The 18,855-nt window shown below is 43.1% G+C and overlaps 1 protein-coding gene across 3 annotated transcripts in view; it reads right to left on the bottom strand.

The window, feature by feature from the left end:
- LOC126190737 (ankyrin repeat domain-containing protein 13D) overlaps window positions 1-18,855 on the bottom strand; it is a 124,432-nt gene that overhangs the window by 57,632 nt on the left and 47,945 nt on the right. For all 3 annotated transcript variants that reach the window (XM_049931234.1, XM_049931242.1, XM_049931252.1), the window contains exon 4: window positions 10,655-10,700. In XM_049931234.1, the coding sequence (XP_049787191.1) occupies window positions 10,655-10,700 (46 nt within the window). The remainder of the gene's footprint in view (window positions 1-10,654; window positions 10,701-18,855) is intronic.

Below are 18,855 nucleotides of genomic sequence, written 5' to 3'. Positions count from 1 at the left end.
TGCATAGAACCAGGCACACAACCCTTCCAAAAGAGTATCTCACTTCATTGGGTCACAGGAAAAGAGAAAACGCTCTCTGAAGATATTCAAGTACAATGTACGGGATTTTAAGCAACAATGTTTCTGTTAGTGCTGTGGTGCAACAATGGTCAAGAGCATCGAATGTCAATTCACAGGCTTGTGTTCAATTGTGGTTGCTTCCTCCTCTTCCCCCCCCCCCCCCCCCCCCATTTTATATTAATTCTTGCACTGTTAGTCTGTTACTTAAAAAATTTAAATGTATTTAGAGCACTCAGTTTATATATGTAAAATTAGTATATTCAATTTCGTTACAATACTTAATTAATTAATATATTTAAAAAGTCAATTTACATAACTGGGCAAAGTTTTAAATGAAAGTAAACATTCTGAAAATTGTAGCAGTTAATTATCTGCTTTTTATTTATTATTAAAAGTTACATAATATTTTTATGGTGATAAAGATTGAAGAAAAACATTTGAAACATACATAGTGTTCACACCATGCACATTTTATAAAACCATTTCTTTTAGCTACAATGTTTATTCCGAAGTATTTCAGTGGAAAGCAAACTTCATGCAAGTTTTTAAATGAAGGTATTTTCTCTGTCAATTTTGATGCATACCAAGCATACTGAATCAATGAGGTGAAAAGATGACCACAGAACTGATGCTACACAACTCAATGTATTTTAACTGCATCTTCTCCTGATGATAATTCTCATTTTTTGTAGCAGTTCGGGAGCACTTTGTAGTCTTTTAATCAGACTTCTGACTTTACAACAGAAATATACATCACAAGGTTGAACAAAAGGAGTACATTGGGTGGAATGATCGCCGTAGTAAATTTCTCCGACTTCCAAATTAATGAATATCTCATCATAAAATGTCAAATATGCTTGGCCACTCCAAAATAGAAGGAATTTGTTATTATTTTAATGTTGTTTCCGAGAATTTTACAGAAAGTTCTTTTGTTAGTTTTCCTGTTTAGCAAGTTATCATAACATTCTTTTCTTCTTCTAATTTCTTGATGGTACAAGCAACTCAAGGACCAAACATATTGTCAGGCTCTTGAACACATAAAAAATGCAAGTAGCAACAGTTTCATTGAAGGGTTACACAGTACTGCACTCTGTAAGTGTGGGTGGTTTTGTAGAAAGTGAGTCATTTCACCACAATTGTCTCTGCATACTTGTAATCCAATATCCTGTATTACATTGCTCCATACTAGGATAAAGTTTGGTCAGTATTAATTATGTAATCCAGCTTGAAGTTTGGTGTTATCTGCCCATGTGTCTACAGAATTTTTCTGCAGATTCCAGCGTATCTTTCAAAGTTGCAACATCATTTTTGTTGACAAATTTGGTGATTTTTTTCTGTGCTATTGAATGTTTACATTTGAAGTTTATTACCTACGTATGAGAGGTGCAAAAAATTCTGGAACTTTGTCCACAATATTTTTCTACACTTACCTTTTACTTATTGTTCATGGTATCTTTCAAAATACTCTCTTCCACAATTGACACACCACTCCCAATGCTGTTTCAACTTCTGGAAGCTGTCTTGGTATGCCTCTTGCTGGATCGCAAAAGCACCATCTGTAACTTTCCTTTTTCCTCATCCATCATTGCAAATCTTCTTCCTTGCAACAGGGTTTTCAATTTAGGAAATAAAAGAAAGCCTGCAGGTGCCAGGTCTGGAGAGTACAGAGGATAAGACAGCAGAGCCATTTTGTTTTTTGCACAATATTCTTCAACCAAAAGGGATGAATGTGCAGGTACGTTATCGTGATGCAAGGGCCTGAATTGTCTCACCACATTTCAGGCCATTTCCTTCTCGCAACACATCCCAATAGTACCAACGATTAACAGTTTGACCCTCTGGCACAAATTCTTGATGAACTAATTCTTCAAAGTCAAAGAAAACTATCAGCATGGCTTTGACATTTAACTTGATCTGATGAGTTTTTTCAGTCTTGTAGAAACTTTCCCAACCCATTGTGAAGACAATCTTGGTATCAACATCTTAACCATCTCTTAAGGAACAGCTCATTCTCATTTGCACAATCCAAAAGCTCTTCACAGAGTGTGAGGTGACAGTTTTTCTGGTCTTGACTCATGAGCTGTGGGACAACCTTGGCAGCATCGCAGAGCATTCCAAGATGCCCTGTCATGATTTCATGACATGATCCAACTGAAACGTTAAATTCTTCTGCAATTTCTTGGACAGCCAGTCTTTGATTGGCACGCACAATTTAGTTGATGTTTCTGACATGAACGTTGTTGGAAGACATCGAAGGGTGTCCTGAACGAGGGTCATCTTTAACTTCCTTCCTGACAAATGGTTCAAATGGCTCCGAGTACTATGGGACTTAACATCTATGGTCATCAGTCCCCTAGAACTTAGAACTACTTAAACCTAACTAACCTAAAGACAGCACACAACACCCAGTCATCACGAGGCAGGGAAAATCCCCAACCCCGCCGGGAATCGAACCCGGGAACCCGTGTGCGGGAAGCGAGAACGCTACCGCACGACCACGAGCTGCGGACCCTTCCTGACATTTTTAAAGCATGTGAACTACTCATAACACCAAATACCACTTAAGCACTCATCACCATAGACTTTCTGCATCATCTGGTGTGACTCTGTAACAGTTTTCTCGAGTTTCACGGAAAATTTAATCCGGATACATTGCTCCTCTAACTCTGCCATCTCTAAATTTGCAAACTGTGCGACACAATCTTCTACTCAGTACAGCACTTAACAATAACTAACAGACATTCGACAATGAAACTCCTGGAAGTTACACATTAAACACAGATTTGTGTAGGGTGCCAACCTCATTCCGCTCCAACACACCACTGGCATGAAATCACAAATGTCTCAGAATTTTTTGAACACACCAATAAAGTGAAATTTGTCTGGCAAGTATGGGAATGCAACTGCCATTGCCCATTGTTGTAATGTTTTCATCGCCGCTTGTTCCTAACAGCCTTGTAAGTCTGAAATCTTTTCCATGTTTTGGAGATGATGAATGCAATTTTGCCTTGTTCTATTTCTTTCCTCCAAATCTAAAGATTTTTTGTTTTGTTTTTCTAAAGATAGAAATTGCTGTTTTAATGATGGGAACTTCCACTGTGGATGAGCTTCAGCGAAATCGACGACTTTCTTCCTATTACCCAAGGACACCAAAGTGTGAGAGGAATATTTGTTAGAATTGCCATCATCCACATTGATGCCTGTGCTTAAAAGAAGGAACCTGCTACAAATAAAAGAGTACTTCTCAACAATGACTGGATCTCCTCAGCCCAGCATGCTACTTTCCTGGACGATGACCACATCCTCTCTGATGGCTCCACCGTCACTATCCCCATGGAACATTTCCCGTGCCATATCCTCACACACCCCAAATCCTCCTACCACTCCCAAGAACCAGCTACAAAATGAGTGTGCACCCCCCCTCACCCCCCCTACCCCCCCCCCAAAAAAAAAAAAAATCACCCAATACCATTATGGACTGGAGCAACTGAACCACATTCTTCCCCAGTGCTTTGATTAGCTATCAACATGCCCTGAAATTAGGGACAGCCTACCCAAGATCCTTCATACCCCTTTGGAAGTAGTGTTCCATCATCCAACCAACCTCCACAACATCCCAGCACATCTTTATACCACTTCCACGCCCAATCCCTTCCCACAGTAATCATATCCCTGTGGAAGCCCCAGGTGCAAGGCCTGCACAATCCATCCACCCAACACTTCCTATTCCAGTCCTGTCACAGGCTTAGCCTACCCCATGTCCGGGCCACCTGTGAAAGCAGCCATGTCACATACCAGCTCTGCTTGAATCACTGCTCAGCTTTTCCTACTGGTAGACTACTAACTTGCTATCCACCATGACAAATAGCCACTGCTAAACTGTAGCCAAGAGCAAATTGGACCATCCTGTTGCACAATATGTAGCTGGACATAACATGCTTTATTTTAATGGCTGTTTCACAACCCAGACTGTCTGGATTCTCCCCTCCACCACCAGCTTTTCTTAATGGAACAGATGGGAGTTATCCTTACACAACACATTCTCCACTCCCACAATTATCTCTGCCTCAACCTATGGTAACTTACTGTCCCCACACCCCTAACCTAGTTTCCACATCTCCCTTCTGTGCCATCACCTCCTCCCAACTCACATTCCCTCACTCTCAGTGCACACTGTTCTCCATCAATGCAGCCATCAATCCTTTCCCCTTCTCTGCTTCTCTCCTTTCTGCTCCCTTTTTTTCCCTTCCCACCCTCCCCCACAGCCTCCCACACTGCACCAGGTACCCCATCTGCCACCTCTAAACCCTGCATGCTCTGCCAGGCAGCACTGTTTCCTCTTCCCTCACCCATATCCTACTACCCCTCCCCCTTCTGCACTCCACTATGGATTGTTGCTCCCATTTTACATGTTTCAGTTTATGTCTAGCCTGAAAAGCCAGAGCTATAACTGTCGTGTGTGTGAGGTGTGCTTCCTTGAGAGAATGTGTGTGTGTGTGTGTGTGTGTGTGTGTGTGTGTGTGTGTGTGTGTGTGTGTGTGTTTCCCCCCTTCTGATTTAGACTTTGGCCAAAATCTAAATGGGTAACAGTCTTTTCATTGTGCCTATCTGCAACTCATGCGTCATTTTCATGGTGAGTAGCAATCTATCCTTCACTAATTGTTGATGTTCTAACATGGACTTTCCATTGTTTGAAATTAATATGAATAATTTCAATAACCTGCTCTGCAATTGTTTGATTCGTAGCTATTGCTACAGGACCCCCAAACACAGGACTTCTGGTGATCATGCCTTTTTAACTGAAAAAGTGTAATGAAAAGCGTTGGTGAAATTCTTTTTTAAATCTTCATCTAAAGTTGCAGTTTTGATATTTTCATGATACACTTCACTTGTGATAATTCTTCTTGCATTTCTGTTTTCCAAAAATACAATACTTTTTATTAAAAAATCACCACAGGCATGTGTTGAGATGCCGTTCACAACTGAAGAGACCACTGTTATATGTTGGAAAATAGTCAAAATCACGAATCGCCAAAAACATATCTCATTAAAAGACGAAGAAGAAGAAGAAGAAGAAGAAGAAAGCAGTGAGAAGCAAGAATTGAACTCAACTCAGTGAATTGGCAAGCACTGCACTAGACCACTTTGCTACGACTCTGACAAGAACACTTATTTACAATCCCTCACACTCTACTCAAAAAGCTTTACAACATCCACGGTTGAGAGCAGTGGGGACAGAGCGGGGGAGGATCGCCACTTAAAAGATGTCGATGGCTAAAAAGACAGTGCTCTATTCGAAGTCTAGTTAAAATTACCTCCTCCCAACGACAAGGCCGGGAGGAAGAGGTCAAAGCACAGGGAAGAGGTTTTACATCCCGTAATTTATTATCGGGGAGTGTAGACCACTGTGTATGCCATAAAAGAGCAATATGGCGACATAAAACGCTCTGTGGGTTGGCTATGGGAACCATGCGAACAGTGGGGCGAGGAAGAGAGACTGCAGCCTTGGCCGCTATATCGGCTGCCTCGTTTCCACGGATTCCAACACGCCCTGGGATCCAGAGGAATGCCACAGAGACGCCTCCCAAGTGGAGCAAGTCCTGAATACGGTGGACCAGAGGGTGGATGGGATAAAGAGCTTGGAGGTTGAGGAGAGAGCTGAGCAAATTCAAGCATATAATATACTGTAGCTGCTTATGGCGAAGGACGTATTGGATAGCCTGGAGAACAGCATAAAGCTCCACAGTAAAAACTGAACACTGGTCGGGAAGCCAAAATCTATTAGGGGTGTTGCCAACAATATAGGCACTCCCAACACCAAATGTGGTTTTTGAGCCCATCAGTGCAAATAAATGATAAATGTGGCATCCTCCATTTGTGCGCATAGAGCAGCAAATGACCGAATATAAACTATTTGGGGGGGGGGGGGGGGGGTAACTACCGTTGGAAAGCTGACAAAGGTCACAGAGCAGGCTGGTCCGGCAACAAAGCCTAGGTGGCACCGTACCCCCATTTGTCCACAAAGTTTTACGAAAGTGGAACGAAAGAGAACATAGCAGTTGGCGGAAGTGGACTCCTGGTTACTGTAGAGAGGAAGGGCGGCCTGCATACCCTAAATCCAAGGAGGCATCGAAAAAAAGGGCGTGGGTCGGATGAGTAGGCATGGAAGACAGATGACTAGCGTAACAACTCAGTAGGACAGCTTGCCGATTGGACAGCATAGGTTCAGCAGTCTCGGCGTAAAGGCTGTTGATGGGGCTAGTCGAGATGCCGAAGAATAGGCGGTCGTGAAGAGGAGTAAACTATGCTTCCACAGTCCAATTTTGAGCACACTAAGGCACGATATAGGCAGGAGGAGGACCAGTCAGTCCACTCCCCAGGAGGTACCACTCAGAACACGGAGGACATTCAGGGGCCACAGACAGCGAGCCAAAAGATATGAAATTTGGGAAGGCCAGCACAGTTTACTGTGATACACAAGGCCCAAGAATTTAGTGACATCTGCAAACGGAAGGTCGACAGCGCCTTGATGTAGGGAAGGCAGAGGAAACTCTGTACAATGCCAAAAATTTACACAGACGGTCTTACTGGAAGAAAAGCGGAAGTCGGTTTCGATTCTCCATGAGTGGAGGTGACTGAGACATTTTTGAAGATGTCGTTCAAGAAGGCTGGTCCGCTGAGAGCTGTAACAGATTGCAAAATGTTAGACAAAGAGGGAGCCCGAGAAGCTGGGAAGGAGACAATCCATAATTGGATTTATGGTGATGGCAAACAGTACAACACTTAGCACGGAGCCCTGGGGCACCCCATTTTCTTGGGAGAAAGTACGGGGGAGAGTAGTGTTCACCCGCACCTTAAATGTGTGCTCTGTCATAAATTCACGAATAAAAAGGGGTAGTCGACATCAAAAGCCCCAAGAGAACAGTGTGCGGAGGATGCCTGTCCTCCAACAGGTATCGTATGCCCTCACCAGGTCAAAAACTATTGCTACTGTTTGGAGTTTTCTGAGAAAATTGTTATGATTTAAGTGGAGAGAGCAAAAAGATGGTCAACTGCAGAGCAATGCTTTCGGAAACCGCATTGGGCAATATGTGTCCACTGAGGAATCAGGTATATGTCATTTGGAGGCGACTTCAACCTATCTAGTATAGACTGGGATGTCTATGGATTCATTACAGGTGGTACAGACAAGCCGGCGTGTGAATTACTTTTGAACACATTATCCGAAAACTGTCTTGAGCAGCTAAATCGACAGCCAACGTGTAATGGAAATATTTTAGATCTGGTAGCCACGAACAGACCAGACCTCATCAACGGTGTCAGTGTTGAGACAGGGATTAGTGATCATGATGTTGTCATTACGACTATGGTTACGAAAGTTAAAAAGTCGGTCAAGAAGGCTAGGAGAGTATTCTTACTAGAAAGAGCAGATAAGCAGTTGTTAGCATCCCTCTTAGTAAATGAATTGACTTCATTTACTTCCGGTACGATGGACGTGGAAGAATTATGGGCAAATTTTAAACACATTGTAAATCACGCATTGGACAAGTATGTGCCGAAAAAGTGGGTTACGGGCGGAAAAGACCCATCGTGATTTAACAGCGAAATTCGGAGAATGCTCAGGAAGCAAAGGCAGTTGCACTCGCGGTACAAGAAAGATCGGGAGAATGGGGACAGGCAAAAGTCAGTAGAGATTCGTGCTGCTGTAAAATGAGTGCTGTACGAAGCATTCAACCACTACCACTGTCATACCTTAGCAAAAGATCTTGCTGAAAACCCAAGGAAATTCTGGCCGTACGTAAAATCAGTAAGCGGGTCGAAGGCTTCCATCCACTCACTCACTGATCAGTCTGGCCTGGCAACGGAAGACAGCAAAACGAAAGCTAAAATTTTAAATTGAGCATTTGAGAAATCTTTCACACAGGAGGATCATACAAACATACCGCCGTTTGAGTCTCGTACAGATTCCCATATGGAGGACATAGTGATAAGACATTCCTGGGGCTGTGAAGCAGCTGAACGGGTTGAAAATAAATAAATCGCCAGGTCCTGATGGGATTTCAATTCAGTTTTACAGAGAGTACTCTACTAAATTGGCTCCTTACTTAGCTTGCATTTATCGCAAATCTCTTGCCCAACGTAAAGTCCCGAGTGACTGGAAAAAAGCGCGGGTGAGCCTGTATATAAGAAGGGTAGAAGGACGGATCCTCAAAATTACAGACCAATATCCTTACCATCGGTTTGTTGCAGGATTCTCGAACATATTCTCAGTTTGAATATAATGAATTTCCTTGAGACAGAGAAGTTGCTGTCCATGCATCAGCACGGCTTTAGAAAGCATCGCTCTTGCGAAACGCTACATGCCCTTTTTTCACATGATATCTTACGAACCATGGATGAAGGGTATCAGACGGATGCCATATTCCTTGACTTCCAGAAAGCGTTTGACTCGGTGCCCCACTACAGACTCCTAACTAAGGTACGAGCATAGGGGATTGGTTCCCAAGTATGTGAGTGGCTCGAAGACTTCTTAAATAATAGAACCCAGTACGTTGTCCTTGATGGTGAGTGTTCATCGGAGGTGACGCTATCATCCAGAGTGCCCCAGGGAAGTGTGGTAGGTCCGCTGTTGTTTTCTATCTACATAAATGATCTTTTGGATAGGGTGGATAGCAATGTGTGGCTGTTTGCTGATGATGCTGTGGTGTACAGGAAGGTGTCATCGTTGAGTGACTGTAGGAGGATACAAGATGACTTGGACAGGATTTGTGATTGGTGTAAAGAATGGCAGCTAACTCTAAATGTAGATAAATGTAAATTAATGCAGATGAATAGGAAAAAGAATCCTGTAATGTTTGAATACTCCATTAGTAGTGTAGCACTTGACACAGTCATTCGATTAAATATTTGGGCGTAACATTGCAGAGCGATATGAAGTGAGACAAGCATGTAATGGCAGTTGTGGGGAAGGAGGATAGTCGTCTTCGGTTCATTGGTAGAATTTTGGGAAGATGTGGTCCATCTGTAAAGCAGACCGCTTATAAAACACTAATACGACCTATTCATGAGTACAGCTCGAGCGTTTGGGATCCCTGTCCGGTCGGATTGAGGGAGGACATAGAAGCAATTCAGAGGCGGGCTGCTAGATTTGTTACTGGTAGGTTTGATCATCACGCGAGTGTCAGGGAAATACGGAAATGCTTCAGGAACTCGGGTGGGAGTCTCTGGAGGAAAGGAGGCGTTCTTTTCGTGAATTGCTACTGAGGAAATTTAGAGAACCAGCATTTGAGGCTGACTGCAGTACAATTTTACTGGCACCAACTTACATTCTGCAGAAAGACCACAAAGATAAGATAAGAGAGATTAGCGCTCATACAGAGGCATATAGGCAGTCATTTTTACCTCGTTCTGTTTGGGAGTGGAACAGGGAGAGAAGATACTAGTTGTGGTACGAGGTGCCCTCCGCCATCCACCGTATGGTGTATTGCGGAGTATGTATGTAGATGTAGATGTAGATCCTGATATATCTGTTAATATTCTATCAAAACTTTTCAGGTGGTATGCTGGTTTCTACACAACTCAGCGCAATGTCTGATATCTTCATCGCTCATTGCCCTTTCTCTGAAAACCAATCAAAACACTCTTCAAAATTAGACTAAAGTCAAATAAACAATTTTGAGCTCTTAAAACCAGGGGCCTTTATTGTGAAAACTGTGATGACTCTGTTCCATAGAAGATGATTGCCATTGTAACCACAGTCTGCTGTGGCTCCTATCCCCATCAGTCACACCTATCCCCATCACCATCCCTATCCCTATCCCCATCACCACACCATCAGTCACACCTACTCTCCACCACTCACTTAAGCAGGAAATTATCATCAACAAAAAAACTAACTTCAAACTGGCCACTGTTACTACTATTTTTTTTTAACCAGCACAGAGATTCAATTTGAATCTCTTGTCTCTCTAAGCAACTTCTGAGTATGTTCTGTAACACACAGGTCAGCTTCTCAGAGATTCAAATAATTTCTTAAAATAAAGATTCAATTTAACCAACAACAAGCAATTACTAACTAAACCACTTAAGGAGCATGCAAATACATATGATAAACACAAATTAAGTGTAAGTTCGAAGGAAGAACAAAATAATTGGTTTTTAAGTGCAACAAAAGTACTGGCTTTAATTCATGAGTACACCAGTTACTGCAGAACAGCTAAACCAACCCCACAAACAATGTCAAATGCATAGTACAAAAAAGGTTTCATGGCCAATATTTACATTCATAGTGATTTGTGTTTTATGGGCATTATGCCATGCATGAAGGCTAGTTTCACTGCCTAACATTCCATCCCCTAATGTTGCAGGCATCCTCAGAGGCTATACAGATACCTTCATAGCCACTGATAATGGCTTGTACATTAGGAGATGAAATGTTAAGCAATGTAACATACCTTACACCATGGCCCACCGCCCTTAAAACAGAAACAACACATGTTGGATAGGATTTACTAACAGTGCTGAAGAACTAAAGACCAAATCAAGTAGTCCAAGTGAAGGAACAATCTTTAAGAACATTGAAATAAAAACTTACCCCAGCTAGTGAATTCCCATTTCATTTCAACGTAGAAGTCAGGTGCCTAGAAAAAAAACAAAGAAATTGTAATAAGTTCCATACAAATAAATAAATAATAAACTTTACAGAAAAACAGGAGAAAACATAGGATATCATTAAGACCAGAGCAATTTTTGTAATTCAGTTCTTGCATAAAAAGACCTATTTCGAGGGAAAGTGTGATGATGGGAAAAAAGCGAAAATGTAACAGCCTGAGGAAAGGGAAATGAAGACAGTTTTGTTTATGAGATATCTCCTGCACATAGATATAGACAAGTTATAAAAGTAGAACTACAATATATCTGCTTTGGAGCAGGGAAGTCTATGAGAAGAACAAGTATTGACAAATTTACGGAATAGCTCCACACAAATAAAGATAATTGCACTTTTCAGCATGTGGGAGGACGTGTTCCATTTACAAGAAGTAAATTACTCATGGATACGCACATCAAAATTTGGCATAAACGATGATGTGAATAATAGTGTTAAATTGACAGTTTTCATGAAATGTCACAAAATTTGCCATTTTTCCCACCTCTTGTAAAATTGCCATAAATCTGGAGGCAGCAGTTTACGAATATTGTTAACTAATAGCAGGTGCAGATCCAAGCCTGAGGGGCAGGGTCATGATAACTCCCCCCCCCCCCCCCCCCCTCCTTCTGCCTTCACCACGAAGATTTTACTGAAAGCATTTATATTATTGCATGTAACAATTTTGAAATTTTGTACTAACTTTTGGAGGATACTGTAAAATTAGAACCAAATGTCTCAACAGCAACAAGAAATTCTATAATATTACTAGCCACATTCAACACAGGATCTTTATCAGCTGCTTGCCTGAGGACTTTCCCAAATGTATGGGCTGCCAGCCTGACTTCCTGTAGAGAACTTTGTTAGAAAATGGCAACAGTTCACAAGATGACCATATCTGCTGCCACGACACATCTTACATGTTTTGTAAGTCTTTGCAGCCAGCTAATGGTGAACATTGTCAGTAGAGTTCTAGGGTACAGTGAAGCCAGTGCACTACCCAGCAGGAGTTAATTCCAATTGTGTGCTGTGGAAAGTGGTTTAGATTTCTGTAGGTAATATCATTTACTGCCGAATCTTGATTTTATGAGTTGCATGGATTGTCATCGGAAACTTGGTACAAAATTGACTGATGATTTCCTGTTCTAATTATACTGTACAAAATGTCAGAAAAGGACTATGATCAGGACAAACATTTAATTTGGTATAATTCTTTATATATATATATATATATATATATATATATATATATATATATATATATATATATATATATAAAAGAAAGATGATGAGACTTACCAAACAAAAGCGCTGGCAGGTCGATAGACACACAAACAAACACAAACATACACACAAAATTCTAGCTTTCGCAACCAACGGTTGCCTCGTCAGGAAAGAGGGAAGGAGAAGGAAAGACAAAAGGATATGGGTTTTAAGGGAGAGGGTAAGGAGTCATTCCAATCCCGGGAGCGGAAAGACTTACCTTAGGGGGAAAAAAGGACAGGTATACACTTGCACACACACACATATCCATCAACAATATATTTTTCCCACGTGGAATGTTTCCCTCTATTATATATATATATATATATATATATATATATATATATATATATATATATATATATAAAAACAAAGATGATGTGACTTACCAAATGAAAGTGCTGGCAGGTCGACAGACACACATATTAAATTGGTCTTTAAATATGTCTGCTTGTGTCTGTATATGTGTGGATGGATATGTGTGTGTGTGCGCGAGTGTATACCCGTCCTTTTTTCCCCACAAGGTAAGTCTTTCCGCTCCCGGGACTGGAATGACTCCTTACCCTCTCCCTTAAAACCCACATCCTTTCGTCTTTCCCTCTCCTTCCCTCTTTCCTGATGAAGCAACAGTTTGTTGCGAAAGCTTGAATTTTGTGTGTATGTTTGTGTTCGTTTGTGTGTCTGTCGACCTGCCAGCACTTTCATTTGGTAAGTCACATCATCTTTGTTTTTAGGTATATTTGTCCTTCATGGAATGTTTCCTTCTATTATAACCATATCATATATATATATGATATCCAATCTCCTGGTTTCCCACCTCCGGAAAGGCAACTCACTCACCCTTCACAACCTTTCCAGCAAACCTCAACCACCTCTCATTGCACACAAACCCAGTCTCTCCCATCTACTCAATCTCCCACTTCCAGCTCCACTCCCTCCAAAACCTCAAAATTCCGATCAACACAATCTGGCACCACAACACCCTAATTCAGTAGTTAACCTTTCCTCCAAACCTCTCTCCCAATCTGAAACCTCTGTCCTATCCAAAGGCCTCACCTTCAGCCCCACTCCCAGATTCAACCAAACAGCCCTCGTCAAAGATTTACTGTCCTACACTCGTACTCTCTGCTGGAAGTATCACTTTGCCACGAAGAAAAATGATCATAATCCTACCCCTAATGATCCAACTCCCCAAGACACTATCCAAATTGAACCCTGCCTGGAACAGTTCCGTCCTCCGTCACAGCGGGACCCACCCCCTCTTCCTCAAAATCACCCTCTCCAAACCTTCCAGGAATTTCTGACTTCCAGCCTTGCCTCTCAATCCTTCTTAAAAAACCTTAATCCTACTCCCAACATCACCACTGCTGAAGCCCAGGCTATCCGTGATCTGAAGGCTGACCGGTCCATCGTCATTCTTCCGGCGGACAAGGGTTCCACGACTGTGGTACTTGATCGTCGGGAGTATGTGGCTGAGGGACTGCGTCAGCTTTCAGACAACACCACATACAAAGTTTGCCAAGGTAATCCCATCCCTGATGTCCAGGCAGAGCTTCAAGGAATCCTCAGAACCTTAGGCCCCCTACAAAACCTTTCACCTGACTCCATCAACCTCCTGACCCCACCGACACCCCGCACCCCTACCTTCTACCTTCTTCCTAAAATTCACAAACCCAATCATCCCGGCCGCCCCATTGTAGCTGGTTACCAAGCCCCCACAGAACGTATCTCTGCCTACGTAGACCAACACCTTCAACCCATTACATGCAGTCTCCCATCCTTCATCAAAGACACCAACCACTTTCTGGAACGCCTGGAATCCTTACCCAATCCGTTACCCCCAGAAACCATCCTTGTAACCATTGATGCCACTTCCTTATACACAAATATCCCGCACGTCCAGGGCCTCGCTGCGATGGAGCACTTCCTTTCACGCCGATCACCTGCCACCCTACCTAAAACCTCTTTCCTCATTACCTTAGCCAGCTTCATCCTGACCCACAACTTCTTCACTTTTGAAAACCAGACATACCAACAATTAAAGGGAACAGCCATGGGTACCAGGATGGCCCCCTCGTACGCCAACCTATTCATGGGTCGCTTAGAGGAAGCCTTCTTGGTTACCCAGGCCTGCCAACCCAAAGTTTGGTACAGATTTATTGATGACATCTTCATGATCTGGACTCACAGTGAAGAAGAACTCCAGAATTTCCTCTCCAACCTCAACTCCTTTGGTTCCATCAGATTCACCTGGTCCTACTCCAAATCCCATGCCACTTTCCTTGATGTTTACCTTTACCTGTCCAATGGCCAGCTTCACACGTCCGTCCACATCAAACCCACCAACAAGCAACAGTACCTCCATTACGACAGCTGCCACCCATTCCACATCAAACGGTCCCTTCCCTACAGCCTAGGTCTTCGTGGCAAACGAATCTGCTCCAGTCCGGAATCCCTGAAGCATTACACCAACAACCTGACAACAGCTTTCGCATCCCGCAACTACCCTCCCGACCTGGTACAGAAGCAAATAACCAGAGCCACTTCCTCATCCTCTCAAACCCAGAACCTCCCACAGAAGAACCACAAAAGTGCCCCACTTGTGACAGGATACTTTCCGGGACTGGATCAGATTCTGAATGTGGCTCTCCAGCAGGGATACGACTTCCTCAAATCCTGCCCTGAAATGAGATCCATCCTTCATGAAATCCTTCCCACTCCACCAAGAGTGTCTTTCCGCCGTCCACCTAACCTTCGTAACCTCTTAGTTCATCCCTATGAAATCCCCAAACCACCTTCCCCACCCTCTGGCTCCTACCCTTGTAACCGCCCCCGGTGCAAAACCTGTCCCATGCACCCTCCCACCACCACCTACTCCAGTCCTGTAACCCGGAAGGTGTACACAATCAAAGGCAGGGCCACATGTGAAAGCACCCACGTGATCTACCAACTGACCTGCCTGCACTGTGATGCGTTCTATGTGGGAATGACCAGCAACAAACTGTCCATTCGCATGAATGGACACAGGCAGACAGTGTTTGTTGGTAATGAGGATCACCCTGTGGCTAAACATGCCTTGGTGCACGACCAGCACATCTTGGCGCAGTGTTACACCGTCCGGGTTATCTGGATACTTCCTACTAACACCAACCTATCCGAACTCCGGAGATGGGAACTTGCTCTTCAATATATCCTCTCTTCCCGTTATCCACCAGGCCTCAATCTCCGCTAATTTCAAGTTGCCGCCACTCATACCTCACCTGTCATTCAACAACGTCTTTGCCTCAGCACTTCTGCCTCGACTGACATCTCTGCCCAAACTCTTTGTCTTTAAATATGTCTGCTTGTGTCTGTATATGTGTGGATGGATATGTGTGTGTGTGCGAATGTATACCCGTCCTTTTTTCCCCCTAAGGTAAGTCTTTCCGCTCCCGGGACTGGAATGACTCCTTACCCTCTCCCTTAAAACCCACATCCTTTCGTCTTTCCCTCTCCTTCCCTCTTTCCTGATGAGGCAACAGTTTGTTGCGAAAGCTTGAATTTTGTGTGTATGTTTGTGTTCGTATGTGTGTCTGTCGACCTGCCAGCACTTTCATTTGGTAAGTCACATCTACTTTGTTTTTTTATATATATATATATATATATATATATATATATTTAAAAAGAAAGATGATGAGACTTACCCAACAAAAGCGCTGGCAGGTCGATAGACACACAAATAAACACAAGCATACACACAAAACTCTAGCTTTCGCAACCAACGGTTGCCTCGTCAGGAAAGAGGGAAGGAGAAGGAAAGACAAAAGGATTGGGTTTTAAGGGAGAGAGTAAGGAGTCATTCCAATCCCGGGAGCGGAAAGACTTACCTTAGGGGGAAAAAAGGACAGGTTTACACTCGCGCACACACACACATATCCATCCACACATACACAGACACAAGCAGACATTTGTAAGGCTTTTACAAATGTCTGCTTGTGTCTGTGTATGTGTGGATGGATATGTGTGTGTGTGCGCGAGTGTAAACCTGTCCTTTTTTCCCCCTAAGGTAAGTCTTTCCGCTCCCGGGATTGGAATGACTCCTTACCCTCTCCCTTAAAACCCAATCCTTTTGTCTTTCCTTCTCCTTCCCTCTTTCCTGACGAGGCAACCGTTGGTTGCGAAAGCTAGAGTTTTGTGTATATGCTTGTGTTTATTTGTGTGTCTATCGACCTGCCAGCGCTTTTGTTGGGTAAGTCTCATCATCTTTCTTTTTAAATATATTTTTCCCACGTGGAATGTTTCCCTCTATTATATTCATATATATATATATATATATATATATATATATATATATATATATATATATATATATATATACCTCCATTACGACAGCTGCCACCCATTCCACATCAAACGGTCCCTTCCCTACAGCCTAGGTCTTCGTGGCAAACGAATCTGCTCCAGTCCGGAATCCCTGAAGCATTACACCAACAACCTGACAACAGCTTTCGCATCCCGCAACTACCCTCCCGACCTGGTACAGAAGCAAATAACCAGAGCCACTTCCTCATCCTCTCAAACCCAGAACCTCCCACAGAAGAACCACAAAAGTGCCCCACTTGTGACAGGATAACTTTCCGGGACTGGATCAGATTCTGAATGTGGCTCTCCAGCAGGGATACGACTTCCTCAAATCCTGCCCTGAAATGAGATCCATCCTTCATGAAATCCTCCCCACTCCACCAAGAGTGTCTTTCCGCCGTCCACCTAACCTACGTAACCTCTTAGTTCATCCCCATGAAATCCCCAAACCACCTTCCCTACCCTCTGGCTCCTACCCTTGTAACCGCCCCCGGTGTAAAACCTGTCCCATGCACCCTCCCACCACCACCTACTCCAGTCCTGTAACCCGGAAGGTGTACACAATCAAAGGCAGAGCCACGTGTGAAAGCACCCACGTGATCTACCAACTGACCTGCCTACACTGTGATGCATTCTATGTGGGAATGACCAGCAACAAACTGTCCATTCGCATGAATGGACACAGGCAGACAGTGTTTGTTGGTAATGAGGATCACCCTGTGGCTAAACATGCCTTGGTGCATGACCAGCACATCTTGGCGCAGTGTTACACCGTCCGGGTTATCTGGATACTTCCTACTAATACCAACCTATCCGAACTCCGGAGATGGGAACTTGCTCTTCAATATATCCTCTCTTCCCGTTATCCACCAGGCCTCAATCTCCGCTAATTTCAAGTTGCCGCCACTCATACCTCACCTGTCATTCAACAACATCTTTGCCTCTGCACTTCTGCCTCGACTGACATCTCTGCCCAAACTCTTTGTCTTTTAATATGTCTGCTTGTGTCTGTATATGTGTGGATGGATATGTGTGTGTGTGCGAGTGTGTACCCGTCCTTTTTTCCCCCTAAGGTAAGTCTTTCCGCTCCCGGGACTGGAATGACTCCTTACCCTCTCCCTTAAAACCCACATCCTTTCGTCTTTCCCTCTCCTTCCCTCTTTCCTGATGAGGCAACAGTTTGTTGCGAAAGCTTGAATTTTGTGTGTATGTTTGTGTTCGTTTGTGTGTCTGTCGACCTGCCAGCACTTTCATTTGGTAAGTCACATCATCTTTGTTTTTTATATATATATATATATATATATATATATATATATATATACAGGGTGAGTCACCTAACGTTACCGCTGGATATATTTCGTAAACCACATCAAATACTGACGAACCGATTCCACAGACCGAACGTGAGGAGAGGGGCTAGTGTAATTATTTAATACAAACCATACAAAAATGCGCGGAAGTATGTTTTTTAACACAAACCTAGGTTTTTTTAAATGGATCCACATTAGTTTTGTTAGCACATCTGAACATATAAACAAATACGTAATCAGTGCCGTTTGTTGCATTGTAAAATGTTAATTACATCCGGAGATATTGTAGCCTAAAGTTGACGCTTGAGTACCACTCCTCCGCTGTTCGATCGTGTGTATCGGAGAGCACTGCAACATACATCGCGATTCTACAGAATGATGTGCCAACGTTGCTCGAAAATGTCCCACTGGAAATGCGTCGACGTATGTGGTATCAGCATGATGGTGAACCTGCACATTCCGCAGTTAACACTAGGCTGACCCTTGACAGGATGTTCGACGGGCGTTTCATAGGACGTGGAGGACGCATAAATTGGCCAGGCCGTTGTTCTGATCTTACACCTCTGGACTTCTTTTCGTGGGGTACGTTAAAGGAGGATGTGTACCGTGATGTGCCTACAACCCCAGAGGATATGAAACAACGTACTGTGGCAGCCTGCGGCGACATTACAGCAGATGTACTGCGGCGTGTACGACATTCATTACGCCAGATTTTGCAATTGTGTGCAGCAAATGATGGCCACCACATTGAACATCTATTGGCCTGACATGTCGGGACACACTCTATTCCACTCCATAATTGAAAACTGAAACCACGTGTGTACGTGTTCCTCACCCCTCATGGTAATGTACATGTGCGTCCGTGCAAAAGACCAATAAAAAGGTGTTAGCATGTGGACGTAATGTGCTGTTCCAGTCTCTTCTGTACCTAAGGTCCATCACCGTTCCCTTTGGATCCCTACGACATTCGTCTTTTGTCATGATTGTTGTCAATGCTGCAAACAAAATCAATATAAGGCACCATGACAGACATGCACTTCATGTGTATCATTTGCAAATAATCTGCAAAATTCCCAAAATTTTCAAAGTTGTAAAAACTTGTTGCTATTATTGTTCTTAATTCAACTGTATGGTACATGTAGCTCTAAAATTTTTGATTGAGTGCTGTTGAGATGATGTATTTCTCTCAACTGTAAACAATGTATTAGGTACTGATGTAAAGAAATGGCTGTTATA

The sequence above is a fragment of the Schistocerca cancellata genome, chromosome 1 (assembly GCF_023864275.1).
Source record: "Schistocerca cancellata isolate TAMUIC-IGC-003103 chromosome 1, iqSchCanc2.1, whole genome shotgun sequence".
Taxonomy (NCBI): Eukaryota; Metazoa; Arthropoda; class Insecta; order Orthoptera; family Acrididae; genus Schistocerca; species Schistocerca cancellata.
This window is presented reverse-complemented; position numbering and strand designations above follow the sequence as displayed.